Source organism: Mixophyes fleayi, chromosome 7 (assembly GCF_038048845.1).
Source record: "Mixophyes fleayi isolate aMixFle1 chromosome 7, aMixFle1.hap1, whole genome shotgun sequence".
Classification (NCBI taxonomy): domain Eukaryota; kingdom Metazoa; phylum Chordata; class Amphibia; order Anura; family Limnodynastidae; genus Mixophyes; species Mixophyes fleayi.
In genome coordinates this window covers 95,050,139-95,068,336 of record NC_134408.1, presented here as the reverse complement: position 1 = coordinate 95,068,336, position 18,198 = coordinate 95,050,139, and the positions used below count along the sequence as shown (strand labels likewise).

Genomic DNA, 18,198 nt, shown 5'->3' with positions numbered 1-18,198 from the left:
GCCTGGCTGACTTCATTATGCCATCTGTGAAGTTTGGTGGAGGAGAGATAATGGTATGGGGCTGTTTTTCAGGGTTTGGGCTAGGCCCTTTATCTGCAGAGAAGGGTAATCTTAATGCTTCAGCATACCAAGTCATTTTGGACAATGCTATGCTTCAAACTTTGTGGCAATAACACCTACAATCTATTTTGCACGAGAGCAGCTAGATTGATTTTCCTTGCAAACCGTTCTTCCTCTGCTGAGCCACTCTGTCAGTCTCTACATTGGTTGCCTGTATTTTAACGAGTCCAATATAATATTTTTCTACTACCATACAAGGCTGTCAACAAAATTGCACCGACATACATCTTACTGGTCTCAAAATATCTCCTGACTCGACACCTCTGTTCTGCACAAGATCTGCGTCTCTCTTCCACTCTCCTCACATCCTGCCATTCACGGTTACAGGACTTTTTTCGGGCTGCACCCACTTTGTGGAATACCCTGCCTAGCACAGTAAGACTTTCCTCTAGTCTTCAAACCTTCAAGTCATCTCTGAATACCCACCGCTTTTGACAAGCTTATGATGTTCCTCCGCCAGCATCTTAATCTCCCTAGGTTACCCTATTACCACCCTCTACACAGCTAACACAAGACAACAACCCTCTGACCAACATTGCTGTGTGACTGATCACACAGCCCACTCAATACTTTTTTACCTTTGTATTCTAGCTGGTCCAATGTGCAATATGATGTGATGTAGCACATACCCCTGTGTTTCAAACTCCCATTGTTCCATAGATTGAAAGCTTGCGAGCAGGGCCCTCTTATCTCTCTGTCTGTATGTATCACCCAGTATGGTCTTATAAATGTTTGTTCCCAATTGTAAAGCACTACGGAATTTGCTGGCACTATTTAAATAAGTGTTGATGATGATGACGGCCCTTTTCTATTCCAACATGACTGTGCCCCAGTGCACAAAGCAAGGACTACAAAGACATGGTTTGATGAGTTTGGTGTGGAAAAGCTTGACAGGCCCACACAGAGCCCTGACCTCAACCCAATTGAATACCTTTGGGATGAAGAAGAACGGATATTGAGAGCCAGGCCTTCTCGTCAAACATCAATGCCTGACCTCATAAATGCTCTACAGAATGAACACATTCCCACAGAAACTCTCCAACATCTTGTGGAAAGCCTTCCAAGAAGAGTGGAAACTGTTATCACTGCAAAAGGGGGACCAACTCCATATTAAATTATATGTATTTGAATACAATGTCATTACAGACCCTGTTGGTGCAATAGTCAAGCGTCCGAATACCTTTATACATACAGACAACTTTGCCCAGGGAAAAACATTTTTAAACAGCTTGACCTGAAAAAGGGTTTTTTCAAACATCTTGACCCAGATCCAGAGTAGGTAGATTTTAAAACAACTTGGCTTTCGGAAGGGTTGTTTTCAAATAGGTTGATCCAGGAAAAGGGGATTTTCAAGCTGTTTGAACCAAAGATGGGAGATTTTCAAACATCTTGAGCCAGGGAATATTGATTTTCAAACAGCTAGAGGCCAAGTAATAGAGAATTTATAACTGCTAGGCTTGGGTAAGGGGGACCTTTAAAAGGTTTGGTCCGGGGATGACTATGAATTTGGGTCATCCATGATGCAAATGACTATAAAATCAAATGAAGCTGACAATTCAGTCATAAAATTCATGGCGATGTGGGTCTAGGATTTGTTAAGAAGAATGCATATTATTTTATTGAACTCTAAGTTTCATTTTTCAACATATGTATCAATTATAGAATGAAGTCACATCTTTTGAAGAGGCTTATTGCTAGAACCTATTGTTAAACATTGAATTATGTCAAGTGATCTTGAGCGTTGAAGGACAGGTTTCTAACTCTTTGGTATTATTAGACATGGATATATAAAAAATACATAATGGCCATATCTAGAATCCAAAGCAAGTGTTGCCCTCCAGATAATTGATTTCATATATCAGATCGTTATTCAAAGTACTGTGTTAGTTTAAGTCAAATACCCATAGGATTAGTTCAACCAAATTATGAACATATATTCCTATATTAGAAATATTTACTCCATATAAAGTTATAATTTTACTATTCAGACATAGTACAGTTTTGGTTATCCAATAGTCTCTTTTATTAACTGGACAGTTCAATTACTGTAGTTCTGAATTGAAATTTATTTTCACATTTTGGTTATATAATTACCCATCTGTAAGCTGGACACTTTCTTTCTCTAATGTTCTTTTAATGAATTTCCCAGATCTTATAATCAGACATATTTCTAACCATATTGTTTGGGGGATGTAGAGTGTGTCCCAGACTGACACTTTATAGTATATCGTAAATGTAACCAACTAATTAAACTGTTTTATTAATGTCCCCCATATGTGGAGATCCGTCCCGGCATTCAGTTCATGATAGGAATGCCTCTCCTCTTTTTGTAACAGTGATTTCTTATTTAGTATAGGAACAGTGCCCCTTAGATAATACTTCTAAATTTTATATTTACTTTATATTGATATTATTGTAAACCATATGTCCTGAATTCAGAGATCTTTTATTAAAGTTTGCATGATTCTGCATTTTGTCTGTAATTACTTGGTGATTTGATTCATTAACTAATTCAATGCAGAAACAGTCTCCCTGTGAACTTAAATTCTTATGAGCCAATACTGTCTATGTTACACTTGTATTATCTTGTATTTGTATTATGACAAAATGCTGTGTTTGTTCAAAAAACACATGTAATATGATTTCATAATCTGTAATTCAGTGCTACACTTTTACTAGGACAATACCTGTATAATAGCAATTACTATGCATTTGTACCAACCCTTGATTAAATATCAGTTTGTAAGAATTATTAACCTCATTGGATACAAACGTAGAATAAGTTAAATCAGCCTTTTTATGACAGAATTTTCCTTCATTTGACCCTTAACCTGGCTTATTCACCCAATTAAAACCTGGTCTAGGATTTAAATAAAAAAGACCTGGGGCGAAATTAGCTAAAGGTTGGTTCATGTTTTTTGGCACTTATTCTTGTCATTTTCAAACAGTAAGATTTACTAAATGGGAACCAGGACAAACATTAGCTTTCCAATACCTATAGCTGCCCAGCTCAATGATAAGTAGCACCAGGCCCCTCCTGGTACTGACTTGTGGGTACAAGGTAACTAACGTAAAATGTCTCCAAAATAATAAATAAAGCATAGTGCCCCTGTATAATAATGAATGCCCCATATGTATAAATAAATATTGACCCTTGAAATAACTAAATATTAACAGACAGTTTCCCCTAATCTGTATCTGTTTTAGGGGGTTTGAAACCGATCCCATCACTGGCGATTTTAGTTTTGGCGCTCCAAACTGCTGGATAGTAAATCCCGCGGCTTGGAGGACAAAACCACAAACAATGAATCATTATTAAATTTACCCCTTGAACTCTGCAAATCACCACTCTCTCTCAGAAGCGTGTTAAATGAGAGATGAAAAGGACACACGGATTGTAAGACCAATGGAGAAAACTTATATGCATACATGTAATGCTAATTTTAAAATGTACCGATTCATGACAAGTGAAAATATACTTTTACACACTGGGATAAATAAATGTATAAAAATGTTATTGCAAAAATATATTAAAACCAAAAAGGGGTGTCTTTGGTTTATAGCGCCAAAAAGTTTCTCATTGCTAGGCGATCACCGCCTCTGGAATCTAATGGAATTAGCTGCACCCTGGAAACATAATTGAATGGAATCGCTTGCATGTACATCTGGTTTATGTACAGTATGTGTGCTCATTTTAATTTAATAAAACAAATTTTAACTAAATTGTGCTACCAACATACTGCTTTCCACAAGGGCAGCTAAGTAGATAAGCCATGTATGTGGAGTTGCAGTTAATATGTTCTTGTACCTCACATTTTTTCATGTTTGTAAAGTAAGAAAGAACATACTTTTCAGCACTGTAGTCACACACTGTACATTTTTTAACATGTATTCCATTCATTTGTTTTAATTTTTCCTTTTATTTGTGAATAGGACAGATGGGGCTAATTTATTTTTAAGGTTGCTAACTTTTGTGTATTTAAATCTAGGCTTATGTATCAAAGCTCAGGTCCATTAATAAAATTTTCCTTTCTTTTTTTAAATAATATTTCGTACTTGCCTGCAAAACAAGTAATAAGACTGAATTGTACCCTTTTTCTCAAGAATGGTTTATTATGAAATAAGTCTCGGTAGTGCAATTCCATCTAAGTAGATGTAGAAGTAATTAGAGTGTTAAAACAAAGGTTTATGAGTGCCAGCACTATATTAAATTAAAATCTAACACACATACCTTATATAAATATTTTACAGCTGTACATGCAATTACCAGGGTATGCATTCTAATATACCTCAGTGGTGGTCATCACCTAGGAACATTATGGAAACATGACATTCAGTCTCTCATCAGCCTATCATCCTCAGTCCAATGGACAGACTGAAAGAGTTAACATGGTGGCAGCATGGTGGCTAAGTGGTTAGCACTTCTGCCTCACAGCACTGGGTCATGAGTTCAATTCCCAACCATGGCCTTATCTGTGTGGAGTTTGTATGTTCTCCCTGTGTTTGCGTGGGTTTCCTCCGGGTGCTCCGGTTTCCTCCCACACTCCAAAAACATACTAGTAGGTTAATTGGCTGCTATCAAAAATTGACCCTAGTCTCTCTCTCTCTTTGTCTGTGTGTGTATGTTAGGGAATTTAGACTGTAAGCTCCAATGGGGCAGGGATTGATGTGAATAAGTTCTCTGTACAGCGCTGCGGAATCAGTGGCGCTATATAAATAAATAAATGATGATGATGATGATGATGAACCAATCTTTGGAACAATTTCTACGCTTTTATACCACCGAATTTCAAGACAATTGGTTATCTTTGCTCCCGTGAGTTTGCATATAATAACTCGTGTCATGCCTCCACTCGAACCTCTCCATTTTTCTGAAATTTTGGTTTTCATCAAAGATCCAATTCCTTGTCCTTTCTCAACCATTCTGGCCTCCCGGAGATGCGTTCCACAGCTTCGCCTCTCTGGGCTGTCTGGAAGAAAGCTCACGCTGCTTTACTACGGGCCTCTTACCAGTCTAAAAAAATTGCAGACATTTAGCGAAAAAATTGTTCATTTAGAGTGGGTAAAAAGGTCTGGCTCTCCACTCGCAAAATATCAAGCTCAAACAGCACTGTAAAAAACTTGGTCCTAGATTCATTGGACCATTTCCTATTGTTAAACAGGTCAATCCTGTTGCCTTCAGGTTAAAGCTTCCTCGTTCACTTAGGATTTTGAACACTTTACATTGTTCTCTCTTGAAGCTTGCTATCCTTGCATGCAAGTCTAGGCTCCGCTACTTATGGAAATCTCAACCTATCAACTTGGACGATCATTAGGAATTTGTGGTGGGAAAAAAAATTCTTGACTCTAAAAAGGTCCAGGGGCAAATCCATTTATTGGTTCAGTGGAAAGATGGAGGAACGATCTTGGGGTCCGTGGAGAAGTTTACACGCACGCAAACTCATTAGGATGTTTTTCAAACAATTTCCTAACAAACCTGGATGTCGGGGTTCCTTAACCCCTCCTCAAGGAGGGGGGGGGTACTGTCACTAGCCGCAGCGGCTCGCTTCTTCTCACTGCCCCTTGTCTCGGCCGTCATCACGATGTCCGGGACGTCACTTCTGCCTATACCCGGCCGTTGCCACTGCAACAGTCGGACGCTTCCTCAGCCCCTTACGCGTCCCGCCAGGCATACCCAGCTGGGCGCGAGTGCAAGTAATTGCCCCAGCTGGGGCTCATTGTCCGTTTATGGAGCTTGCTCCCAATTGGTCATTATCTGTATTTAAGGCAGGGAGGGCTTAGCCTCCCTGCCGGTTATAGCATTCAGTTTCCTGGCTGCTGACCTGCTGATTGTTCTGTGTTTCTGTACTGCTGTACCTCTGGATTGACCGGTGTATGACCTTTGGCTTGTTTATTGGATTGTGATTGTTTGCTGGTGACCCTGACTCCTGCTTGTGACTCTGATATCCTGTCTTTCTGCCGGATTTGACCCTTTGCCTGGACCCCACATCACTGACTGCCCGTGCCCTTTGACCTTGGCCTGTCCCTGACTTTGTTTGCCTCGTGCTGCCATTTCCTTGCAGCGCTACGGTTTAAACCATAAGCTTGTACTACACAGAGCATAAGACCTGGGAGCATCAGAGTACCTGTGAGCACATCAAGCTCTACGGGAAAGGCAGCTGCTAAAGGCGAAGACCTCTACCACCTTTTCTACAAGCTTATGAGTATAATTGGTAGTCGTGACACTTCCTTCACCAGTATTAAAACCAGTGACTTTCTGCCTGTAGGAGAAGCTACCTATTCTAGTTAACCTGGTTCATCTTTATCTGTGGTGAGAGACAACTGCAAGTGCTCCAACACTTGTCTGTATAGTAAATTGCTATTGTTTCTCAATAAACCTAGAAAACTCTAGATCTATTTGAAGTTCATAAGTTCATAGCACACATCTTGTTCATTTAAGTAATAAGAATAAGTAATAAAGGAATGGCAGGAGACCGATGAGGACCTTATCTCTTTTACACATATGAGCTCAAATTATTTTGATAAGATATTTTCAAAAACCTGACCACTAGTAACTTTGATTTATCATTTCCAACAGGATTCTTAACCTTGGGACGTGGAACCATAAAAGCAATGTTAATCAAAGTTCATCTGCTACAAAAGAAATACCTTGTATTGCCTGGTTGTAGCACAAAATGTATTGAACATTAATTGAGGAAGCCCCTGCAGACCTTAGGATCTGCAATACATAGAAGTGTTGGTATAATATGCAGGTTACACATTGATTGTGAAGGAATAGGCACAACGGGTACAGAAGCTGGTGCAATTTAAACCAAAGGCTAGAAGGAGCCAGACAGGCCTGAAGTACATCCATGTGGCTAAAAAAACACCATGCAAAAAATGATCAGGTATTGTCTGATTTCCTGTTTTATTACTGTTAAAGTAAAATAACTGAATGAAGGCTGTAAGCAATTATTGCTGTACACTACAATCAGTTGCAATGCGTTGAAAACACAATCTCATTATAATCTCAATAACATGTATATAAATGTAACGTTTGTCTATTGTTTCATATGAAATATAAAGTGATAAAGAAGCTAAATAATGTTGGGATAAATATGTTAACAGTCGCACGAGAACGTTTCTAGTGTTATTTGTGTAACATTCGCATCTTGTAAACGCCAACTATAAATTATATCACTTTTTCATACACTAAATGTCCAGCTCACAAGGATCATAAAAACCAGTTTAAAGAGGGCTAGAGGAGAGAATCTGGAGGACACCTGGCAATTCCAAGGAACAATGACCAGAAGAATCCACCAATGCTGTACAGAGTTTTTTGGAGGTCAAGACAATTCAACCTATGAATGAAGACCTTAATACTGTAACTGTATCTGTGTGATGTCACTACGTCTACAGCTGTTCAGTGTATAAATTGTTCACCTCTGGCTTTGGAAACTTGGTGCCAACGAGCGCACACGTATGTATACCAAACTTTGCCTTGTTATTCTTTGCTAAAGATTCTCTGATGCAATCGCTGTGGTTCCAAAGTACAAACTATTTATTACTGACAATAGCTATGGATGTAACACTACCCACTTGGAGAAGTCCTGCTAAAGCAGACACTGATGACAGAACATGCATTAATAGACACTGTAATCCAGGCCTCCATTACAGATGTAGTGGAATCCCAAGGGCGGTGGCACATGAGAGCATTTTCTACAGTAGAAACATGTTAATATAATGTTTAATATAGTATTGTATAGCCCTAACTACCTCATAGAGGAAGGTTTATTAGTGAACAAAATAATAAAAATCATAGTCATATATAATTTTTAAACATTACCAGGCAAATAAAGCCAACATTTTATATTTAGTTAGCAAACTGATGTGTTAAACATTTCTAAACCTTGACCAGTGTTACAATTCGAGTATTTTTCCGATTTCTACTTAGAAGTAAATCAGAACTTTGTTTGAGGCCTGACAGGTCAGTCACATCTACTTACATCAGTGCTGTTTGAGTTTTCTTGAGATGATATTTAGTTATTAATGCATAATTACAGACGGAGTTTTATAAAAAACAGTGTCTGATGTAGGGGGATAGTCAAGTTTACAAGAAAGCTGCGGCCAATCAAAATATCTGTACTACGATAAGGCTTATAATCTTTATATTGTGCAGCATATTATAAAAAAATTAAATAAAATAAAAAACAAAGCAAAACTAAAAAAGTAGCTTTATTTTCCCTTTAGCCAGTTGTTGCAAAATGGATGGGCACTGCTTTACAGAGAGAAGATTTTCATTTTAGAATGAGGCAATACATATAAGTAGCACAGATGAGTGTGAGTAATGGTATGGGAAACTCAGAGTGCAGCAAAAGACGTGACAGAACGTATGAGGGAGTCAGACAGTGGACAAACGTGGAACAATAGGTAGAGAGGACCCTGGCCGCGAGAGCTTGCATTCTAAGATGAAAAGTAGTGGCCATCTTAGAATGAGATAATACATAACACTGCTTTACCGAGAGAATTTTTTCATCTTAGAATGCAAGCTCTTGCATTCTGTATCCGACACAAAGGAATCTGTGGCGACTTATAAATTAATAAATAATCTTACAATTTTGCAGAAAAATAAAATCCTTGTAAATGGGTTATATAAAATCCGTGAAAGAAGCAGTCACCATTGCTTTACATGTCCGTCTTCAAAGTCGAGATTGATGATTGAAAAGTGATTTCCATTTGGCTGCCAATGCACATAAATACTTTTAAATAAAGATTATGTTAACATAAATAAATGACCTCCGATATTAGCTCACAGCTTGATGCCCTCCAGCAGTCCCGCAATTACTGAACTACTTTGGAACTGCTAAAAGGCAGTAGGTCACCCATCCTTCCTCCATTTACATTCTAAAAGCTCAAAATCATATATACAACCAATGTAATCCAAAGAAAGACAAGGAAAAAAACCCATAACTTTTCAGTAGAGAGGGGGAAAAGAAAAATGGACACGACTTATAATTAAAAAACACACAAAACATTTAATTCATTGGAAATTGTCAGTAAAACCCAAGTTACATTATACAACATGTAAGACAGATAACAATAAGATAATTCATTATTAACACTTTATATAAAACCAGTTACAAGGGAATACTTAGTAATTTGTCAGATTCTGTAGTTTGTATTTACATCTATCATAGAAAAAAAAACTTAGGTGTATTTTGTCTATGCATTTTTCTACTGTGATTTTTTCCCCAGTTTTTTAGTTTTCTTAACTGAATAAAACCAACAAATACCGCTGTTCTCTGGAATTAAATAAATATACTCTAGAATGTTAATATATTAATCGCTGCCAATGTGAGTTTTTCGCTCAACATTTCTAAATGTGATGGATTTAATTATGATTAGTTAAAAACACATTTCTCACTATTTGAGTGGTCACCTTATTCTTTTTAACGTGTCATTCTTAACTTATTAAAAGCACAAATTATTGCTGTCTAGGAAAATTGTAAGATCCACATATGCACACCGCAAACTATGTCCATATGCTTAATTTATCATTGATACTATAAAACACAATTTACAGTTACAGCAACACTGTTAAGCTGAAACACACTGGTAAAAGAGCAGTGTTTGCAGAGGGAATAATTACATGTACTATTTTCTTGCTTGTTCTGCAATTTTATTGAACTACATCAACTGAGGGAGGCTGTTCAGGTAAAAGTATGCTTCCTGCAACCTTATTATCAGTCACCTGTTGTGATCTGAAGGCAGCTTAGGTATCCTGCGTCTCCACAGCTATGGTAGGAATAATAATTCCAGAAAACATTGTCAGTTCCTGATAACCCGTGATACAAGTGTGTCTAAAGTTTACAAAATGGCAAGTACAAATTGCATGGGAAATTTAGCAGCAAAATTGCTACATAACTTGAGAATTGTGGACCAAAAATAGCCTATTACAACACTGGTTAAAAAGGCAGTGGAGGTCCCATGACCTTATCCTATATCAATGTTCTTGATTGTATATTTATACCAGGTTATGTTTAATAACTTGAATATTAAATTGTTGTGCATTTTTTTCCAATGCTTAATGCTCAGATCTTTAAGCTCATTTTGCAGATTCATTGATTGTTTTTAAAAATAAGGAAAAGTGCCACATAATACATTTTGATATCTAAACACCTGTGGGTAAATGTATGATCCTCCGATTTCTGCAAGTCAGCGAAAATTGTTGACTTTGTAGTGAAAATTTAAAACGGCGATGACAAGCCATTGCCGCTTTAAATTTTCAATGCAAAGTCGCCGATTTCCGTCGACTTGTAGAAATCGGGAGGATCATACATTTACCCACAGGTGTTTTGCACACATACAGGTGGAAGCAATAGTTTGGGCACCCCTGGTCAAATTATTTTTTTCGCTGAACCTCTAAGTTTGTACCCTGCAGAGTTTAATTTTTTTTCCCTTAAACAGGACACATCTGTCACATTTTAATACACAATTACTGTTTATTTTCTGAAATTACCAATTGGGAAAAAAAAGAAAAAGATAAGACTTTAATTAAGCCAGGTGAAGGCCAATCAAGAGTTGAAGAAATACTCTGACCCTTCTAACCTCTTAGGCTGTTGTGCTTGCTCTCAACAACCATGGGCTCACAAAGCAGCTCACTGAGGACTGGCAATAACATAGGGAGAGGAAGGCTATAAAAATATATCTACATGCTTCCAGCTTTCACTTCCTACTGTCTGAAACATCATTAACAAATAGAAATTAATGGAACCTGCTGAAGGACAGGAGAAATCTGGAGGCCAAGAACATCTCTGATAGAACCGCTTGTAAACAGGTCAGATATGCAAAGCAGAGCCCGCGTATCACTGCAAGGGACACAGGATTAGGGTGTTCACAGTACAAATTATCTACATTTTTTAAAAGGAAACCTTTCCAGGACACCACCACACAAGTCGCCATCTGAAGAAAACCTACACTTAGATCTTTTTGGATCAAAGTGCAGTGGACTGATTAAACATAAATGAGCCGTAACTTAGAATTCTAGCGCCTGAGGCGAGAAAGACAAATGCCGCCCCCCTTGCCCTCAATTTTAACTAAATGAACCTAAAACATTCCTAAATTGTGCCCGCCCCCTTCAGCGTTGCGCCCTGGGTGGTCGCCCCTATCGCACAGCCCTAGTTACGGCACTGCATTTTGGACAAAACCCACAAAAAAAGATACATTTGGAGAAAAAAAGGTGAAGCAATTGAAGAAAATAATACTTTGTCAACCATTCAGTCTGTGGGTCAATCAGGTTTTGGGGTTGTCTGGCAGCCAAAAGCAGCAGGAAATATTGTGTGGATGGAAGAAACAATTGATGCAACAAAATATCAACAAATCCTAGAAACTAATGTCAGTGAAGAAGGTGAAGCTGAAAAGAGGTTGTCAGCAAAACTATGATCCAAAAACGTACCTCAAACTTAACCATGAAATGATTACAGGAATGATTAGTTTTGGAATGGGATTTACAGTCTCCAGACTCAAATATTCTTAGGACATCTTGCATGTGCTCTCCACAGATATTCAATAATATTCATGAGTTAGAAGAGTAGGAAGCTAAGCTGTCTCCCAGAAAGGAATCTATGATTTCTGCCATAGGAGGTGTACTGACTGACAGAGTGCTCACACCTGTGCACATCATATTCACTGTTTTATTTTATTTTTTACTTTGTTCAATTCAGCAAATAAAACTCACTGTGCATTAAAATTTGCAGAAATATGTCCTGTTTAAGTCCGGGAAACATGCACTTTGGCAAGGGGGTGACCAAACGTTTGCATACAACTGTTCATTTTTCAGTAAATACTAAGCAATATTTATCATACTTTTACCATTCTTATTTATCAAACACACTTCAGAGCCAAGTATACAATGCAATTTACATGTTTAACACATCCCTGCAGACGCTTTATTCAAGGACCTATCTGCAGTTTGTAGGGCATCTTGAGAAAATGCCCCTCAAACTAGTAAGTGCATCTGGCAGGCTGGTGACAAGCAGTGCTGCACTAGGGCATTGTTTCCTAAAGGGTCAATAGGGCTGAGGGCTCCGGTTGGGTGGTTGGCAGATGACCACACCAAGTCACTGGACAGATTTCAATTGTTCTTTGCCTCTTTGGTTAATCTCCACTTGTGGTGATTTCAGGCCAATCTGGTCTCAACAGGCCACTGGCCAACAAAGGGTGTCACCAGTTTAAGACTCCTAATCAGCAGGATGAAAAGGAGGAATATATGTTGTTATATTACATTGTATTGTATATTACATTGTATGTTATTATATTACATTGTATTTAATAGATTCCAATCCCCTACAGACAAAAAGGGGGAAAAGTGAAATTTTGTTTAAACATTAGAATAAAACAAGGATATCAAAATTGTTCACAAAATTGGTGTACAGTTTTCTGGCACATCAATCCGCTGGGATAACACGGTCTGCGGATGCAAGCGTAGTTAATGCTGCAGCACACCAGCACTTATGCTGCAATCCAAAATTGCTTTTAAGAAGCAGGTTATGATCTCTTGAATTCATAGACAGTCTCTGTAGGAGTAAAAACAGACAGAGATCTCTGTAGGAGTAAGTTCATGCTGCAACGATGACTTATATTTTGAATCGTACTTTCCTCCTAAAGAAGCAGTAATAGAAACAAGACGGATGTCTGAGCCAGATTCTTCAGCTGCTTCCTCATATAATTTAAAACAATTTGTTCAGCACCAAAAAGCATCTCAGTGTAATATCTTCCATGTCATCTGTCCACACGCAGCAACAATAGATATACCATAATATACTGTGTTCGGATTCCAGCCATATTCTGAGACATTGTCAGTAAATCTGCGACTTCAGCTCACTGTTCATGGCTTCTGGCAACGTCTAGTGGAGTTTTTCATGTTGGATTTGGTAATAGCACGCCTATCATAAAACAAAACCACAAGTGGGGTTATACCAAATGAATGGATATATATTATGTTTATATGGGATCACCTGCTGTTCGTGTTGAACAGACATCAAGAAAGTCTAAGCAGTTTCCATATAGGGAAACTCCCTATAATGTTTGTCAAGCTATTGTTTTAACCACTACACTGTCCATTAAACACAGATGCTATTTGTCATTAACTAACAATAAGCTCCACAATACAAACGGTGAGTAAATCCTCCAACAGCATACTGGAAAACTTGCTGTCTATAAACAAATGCTCGTATTTATCTATCAGAACATACTGCAGTTAGATTTAATTTAAATAGACATTTGAAACCCTAGAGTTAATCAAATTTTACTACATTAAGAGCCAAGCCCCTGAACTGCATGAAACTTAAAAATGGAAAGTCAAAGCTCCCAAACATCCAGTTTTACCATTATAGTAAGTTACCTACGAAAAACAGTATTTGACGCGTTTCGTGCCGTTGACTGGCACTTTCTCAGAGCCTTGAGAAAGTGCCAGTCAACTGCACGAAACGCATCAGCTGGGTCTGCTGTTTGCTCTATCGATTGCCCCTTGCTTCCTACCTGAGACCCGATCCCATGCCATCACCAGTCTGAATTGAGAACTGCCTTTCTACGGTCTATCACCGGAGCGTGAAGTTCCATCATAAGGCTTTAACAACGTTGCTTCTGTTGCTGCGCATCAGTGCGCTAGACATCGGTGATCTACACTGGGAGTATACAGCTTAGGCTGCACACGAAGTCCGCTTGGTGCTTCACTGAATCTCTCCGGAGGGTAAATTCGATCTGACCCAGTAGTGTGAGTATCTCAGTTCCTGTTTGATATTGGATTTGGAACCATTGAGGTGTCGGTGATTCATGAAAGTCTGTTGCGGGACTAACACTATATATGTGGATCGCATAGTGGATAAATTTATCCCCACTGAAGTATTGGCAAGTTTTAGCCCCAAACATAAAATTGGGGATTTACTATTACTACATCATATGCTATTGGACTTTTTTTTTATTATTATCGGATATACTGTTTTTGGCTGAGCATTTAAGCATTTTTCTATACAACTCATTTTCATTTTTTATCACCGCGGTTGTTTGGTATTTACCTCAGTACTGATGTTTTAATATTGGCTATATTATATGTGTTGCATATTGTGGTTTATGTTTTTAGCCGTGATTTGTAAGATGACATATAGTTTAATAAACACGATCTATTAATTCACAGTGTCTCGCCTCCTCTATTGGGAGATCTTCAGTAGAGCTAATTGCTCCTAATTATTCATCTTCAATCTAACTTCTCAGTAGCGCGACCCTGCCCTTTTCTATTTTTGTTCCATTATTAATTCAGGTGGTTGTGTGCAATCCACCTAGGGTCTGCAGCAACGGACAAGTTAGTCTCCTTTATTCCCGATTTTGACACAAATATTCTATTCCCCAGTATTCTCTAGTGTGCGCCAATTACCCTTAGTGGTTTTTATCCTATTTAATGCCAGGGCTGTTTGAATATAAAAGGAAATCAATTAAACATAAATGATAGTCATTTAATGATGGGGCTGGTTGGGGAGAAATAGGCCTATTCATTAAATATGAATATCATTTACTGTTGGATTGGCTTGGGAAAAGAAGGCCTTATTATTAAACGTGGGTGCTATAGATTTAATTTTGTGGCTGGCTGTGGGGAGAGTGCTTACAGAGTTCACTTGTTGCTCTGCTTTCCAGGAGGTGAATAGTACCCATCTCCAAAGGCGGATTGGGAACTTAAAGTGGCCCTGGAAAAAATTCTTGAAGTGGCCTCATGTGGACGGGTTCAAATCAACTGTAGGTGGGGACAACACAAAAGTAGGCAGGATCTAGAACTACTGGAATTCGGCTGTAGTAACATTTAGGAAAACCTAGATGTGCTGACTTAAGACACAGTGAGTAATTTCTAAAGCAAAGCAGGGAAATAGCTCCCAGTCCTGTGCTATAAAAATACATGAATCCGTTTACATTATCTGGACTGGTTTATGTCTCAATGGGCAACTAAAGAAGTTTGAGCACAAACACATCCTTTCAAAATTCCCTTCATAGAAACATATCCGACTTTGTTTAATAAGTTTAACTATTACGAAACATGTTGGCAGAATCCTATTTGATCAGTCTGCCAGAGCAGCATATGAGCTCCTCACCGCACTGTTGCATCTTTCCCTGACATCATGAGCTGTAAACTACCAGTCAAATCTCTCTTTAATATATAAAAAAAGTGTACTGTGTGTTTCAAAAATTGCATAAAAAATAATCCTTATAATAAATGGCTATCCAGTGCGATCACCAGAAAGGTAAAATGCTTCAAGCATCTGCAAGAAAACACTTCTTTTATAATAATTGTGTATGAGCCCTAAATGTGCCCAGTGATTGAGGGTGGTTTGAATTAACAGTGTATGGAGGGTAGACAGAAAATGGCATAGGTAATGGGGAAAGCTATTCCAAGGGTTTGCTGGTGATATACAAAGTGCAAAGGAGGCAAGATAAATGATATTGTCAGTGCAATGGAGGCTGGCCATATGTTCAACAAAGTGATCTGAGAATGGGACCAATGCAAGGTAGAAGGCAGGTAATGGAATCAAGGCGAGAACCACTAAAGTATCGCTAGAGCTGGAATAAGGCTCCGGGGAGCCCGGGGCACTTAAGACAGGGGGGTTATTATATATGACAAATAAACAGGCAAAACTGTGTGCACTACTCTTAGGTGCACGCAGCTCTGCCTTCACGAGTAGTACAGTGTGGAGTGGGACATACCTCCCAACTGTCCTTTCAGTCGGACCAAATCCTAAGCGACACAGTCACCGAAATTCTGTACTGCTCAACCATATACAGGACAGTTGGCAGACTGTCCTGCTCTCTCGTACCTGTTCTTGTCACTTTCACCACCTGTGGCTGCTGGATCAGTTGCTGCTTGTCTGGATCCTGGAATGTCGGATGCCCTATTTAGAAAAGAAAAATGGGTACATGAAATTTAGAAAACTCCAACCATCCCTGGCATTTATTTAATATCACCCACATTTAATAATTAGGCCTATTTCCCTCCCTCCAAACAGCCCCAGCAATAAATTCATAGCATTTACGATTAATATAACCATTTTCCACAAACATCACGGCACAAAATAATTAATATTCATATTTAATAAATAGTTCTCCTACCCAAACTCAGCCCTACATTCAATTAATAGCCCCAAACCATCCCAGCATTAAATTAAAGGGCCCTTCACTCCATATTAATTTAATAGGCCCCAGTATTAAATGAAACTGGCCCACCATTACCCCACAAATAATAGCAACCATTAATTAGCCCCAACCTAAACTCCACCAATTAATACCCTACCTCCCACCCATGAACTATTAAGAGAGCCCCCTCCCTTACCTCATATCACATAATATATTAAGACCCTCCCATTCCACCCTTCAGCAGCCCCCACTCCTATCCTACACACCCTTTAGCAGCCCCCACTCCTATCCTACACACCCTTTAGCAGCCCCCACTCCTATCCTACACACCCTTTAGTAGCCCCCAATCCTATTCTACACACCCCTTAGTAGCCCCTCCCTCACACACAGACACTTTAGCAGACCAACACTTACCTTATTCCCTCTGCAGACTCCTCTCACTGCACACATGGCACGGCAGCTGTCATGTCACACGTCGCATGTGACCTGTGTAGGAGACTGCAGCGACAGATAGGAGGAGGGAGAGACAGATCTGCAGAGGGATCAGCAGCCACATTAAGGTGTGTGGCACCTAGTACCACACTGGTAGTACAACACATTTTACAAAAAAACAAAAACAAAAAAAAAAACCTCTAAAAAGAGGTCTACCGGGACTTTTCCCAGTAGGTTACATGGCCAATCCGCCCCTACCCATCTCTTTACCAACCTGGTCCCGACATACCAGGATCTGTCAAGCAACAATTAGTCAAAGCTGCAGGAACAGGTAGGACTCTGACAATTTTCCAGATTCTGGCAGGACAGATTTTGGGGGACTGTCCTGAGCTTTTCTGATGAATTACCTCTAAACAGCGATATAATTTTTTTTACCTCCCTTCTTCAACAAACAATAAAAAGTTTTATCAGATATGTTAAAGAAAGAATGCACCCAATTATCATCACCTACTGACAGCTTGCTACTAACTGGAGTAGCAAGGGTCAATTGTAAACTGCAAATTGCAGTACAATGCGCTCGATTCTGGCATGACGCACATATGCATTTCGCATCTGAAAATAACAGTGTCTACAGGGATGCAGTATTTAGCTTGTTCTAAAGGGGGATACTGGGCGGACTAGGCTATTGTAAACTAAATGTCGGCTGAGCATCCTTATGCACCTCATGTTATTTCCACATGCAGAGGATTTCTAGACATGCCCCGTCTGTAGCTTATTGATTCATTTTCTGAAGCTGGCACAAACTGGGCCCCTCCATGGACTATGACACTTGGCTAAAAGTTGCAAACCCCTCTCTGGGTATGCAGAGATACAGGTTGGCTTACCTTTGTCAGTTATGTGACTAAACATAGCTTAGGGTGGAAACTAAATCACTAATTTTTATTTAATTTACTACCGTAAGCTGTGTCATCACATTATCTACTAATTATATTTTATACTTCAACAAAGTTAAAATATGAGTCATGACTGGTACTCCACCGTACTAGTGACTTTCTACATAATATCTGATAACTCTTAAATAAAGTTATGAGGAGTAAGTCAAATTATTACACTATAGACCATATTTTTGTTTTTAAAAAAAATGAAGTGATATCAAATAGGTTTTGTGCAATTAAGGATCTAAAGTGTCTCCGATGAGCCCCCTAAGATAGCCCTTTAAAGTTGGCCTTGGCATTACTTTTCCCAAGCCTAATTTACACAATACATTTTTTTATTTAATATAGACAATAAACATTCATTACTAGAAGTGCAGAATTTGTTAGAGAATTATTCTGTGACTCACCATTTGCCATAAATGGTCTATGGCCAATTGTTAGACATGCAAATTTAAAAATATCTAAACGACTACAAATCGGCATTATTTTTCACCTTCAACGTAGTAAACATAATCCCTTGTTCTCCATGCTGTAGATATGGATCCATCAGATCTTCTAT

At 38.7% G+C, this 18,198-nt stretch overlaps 1 protein-coding gene across 1 annotated transcript in view; it reads right to left on the bottom strand.

Moving 5' to 3' along the window:
* Window positions 1–9,123: 9,123 nt before the first annotated feature.
* Window positions 9,124–18,198, bottom strand: part of ALS2 (alsin Rho guanine nucleotide exchange factor ALS2) — a 101,342-nt gene continuing 92,267 nt past the window's right edge. Inside the window, exons 33-34 of the mRNA XM_075180143.1 lie at window positions 18,133–18,198; window positions 9,124–13,043 (exon numbers count right to left, since the gene is read on the bottom strand). The exon at window positions 18,133–18,198 is cut by the window's right edge and continues 31 nt beyond it. Of these exons, the coding sequence (XP_075036244.1) occupies window positions 13,005–13,043; window positions 18,133–18,198 (105 nt within the window). The 3' untranslated portion in view covers window positions 9,124–13,004. The remainder of the gene's footprint in view (window positions 13,044–18,132) is intronic.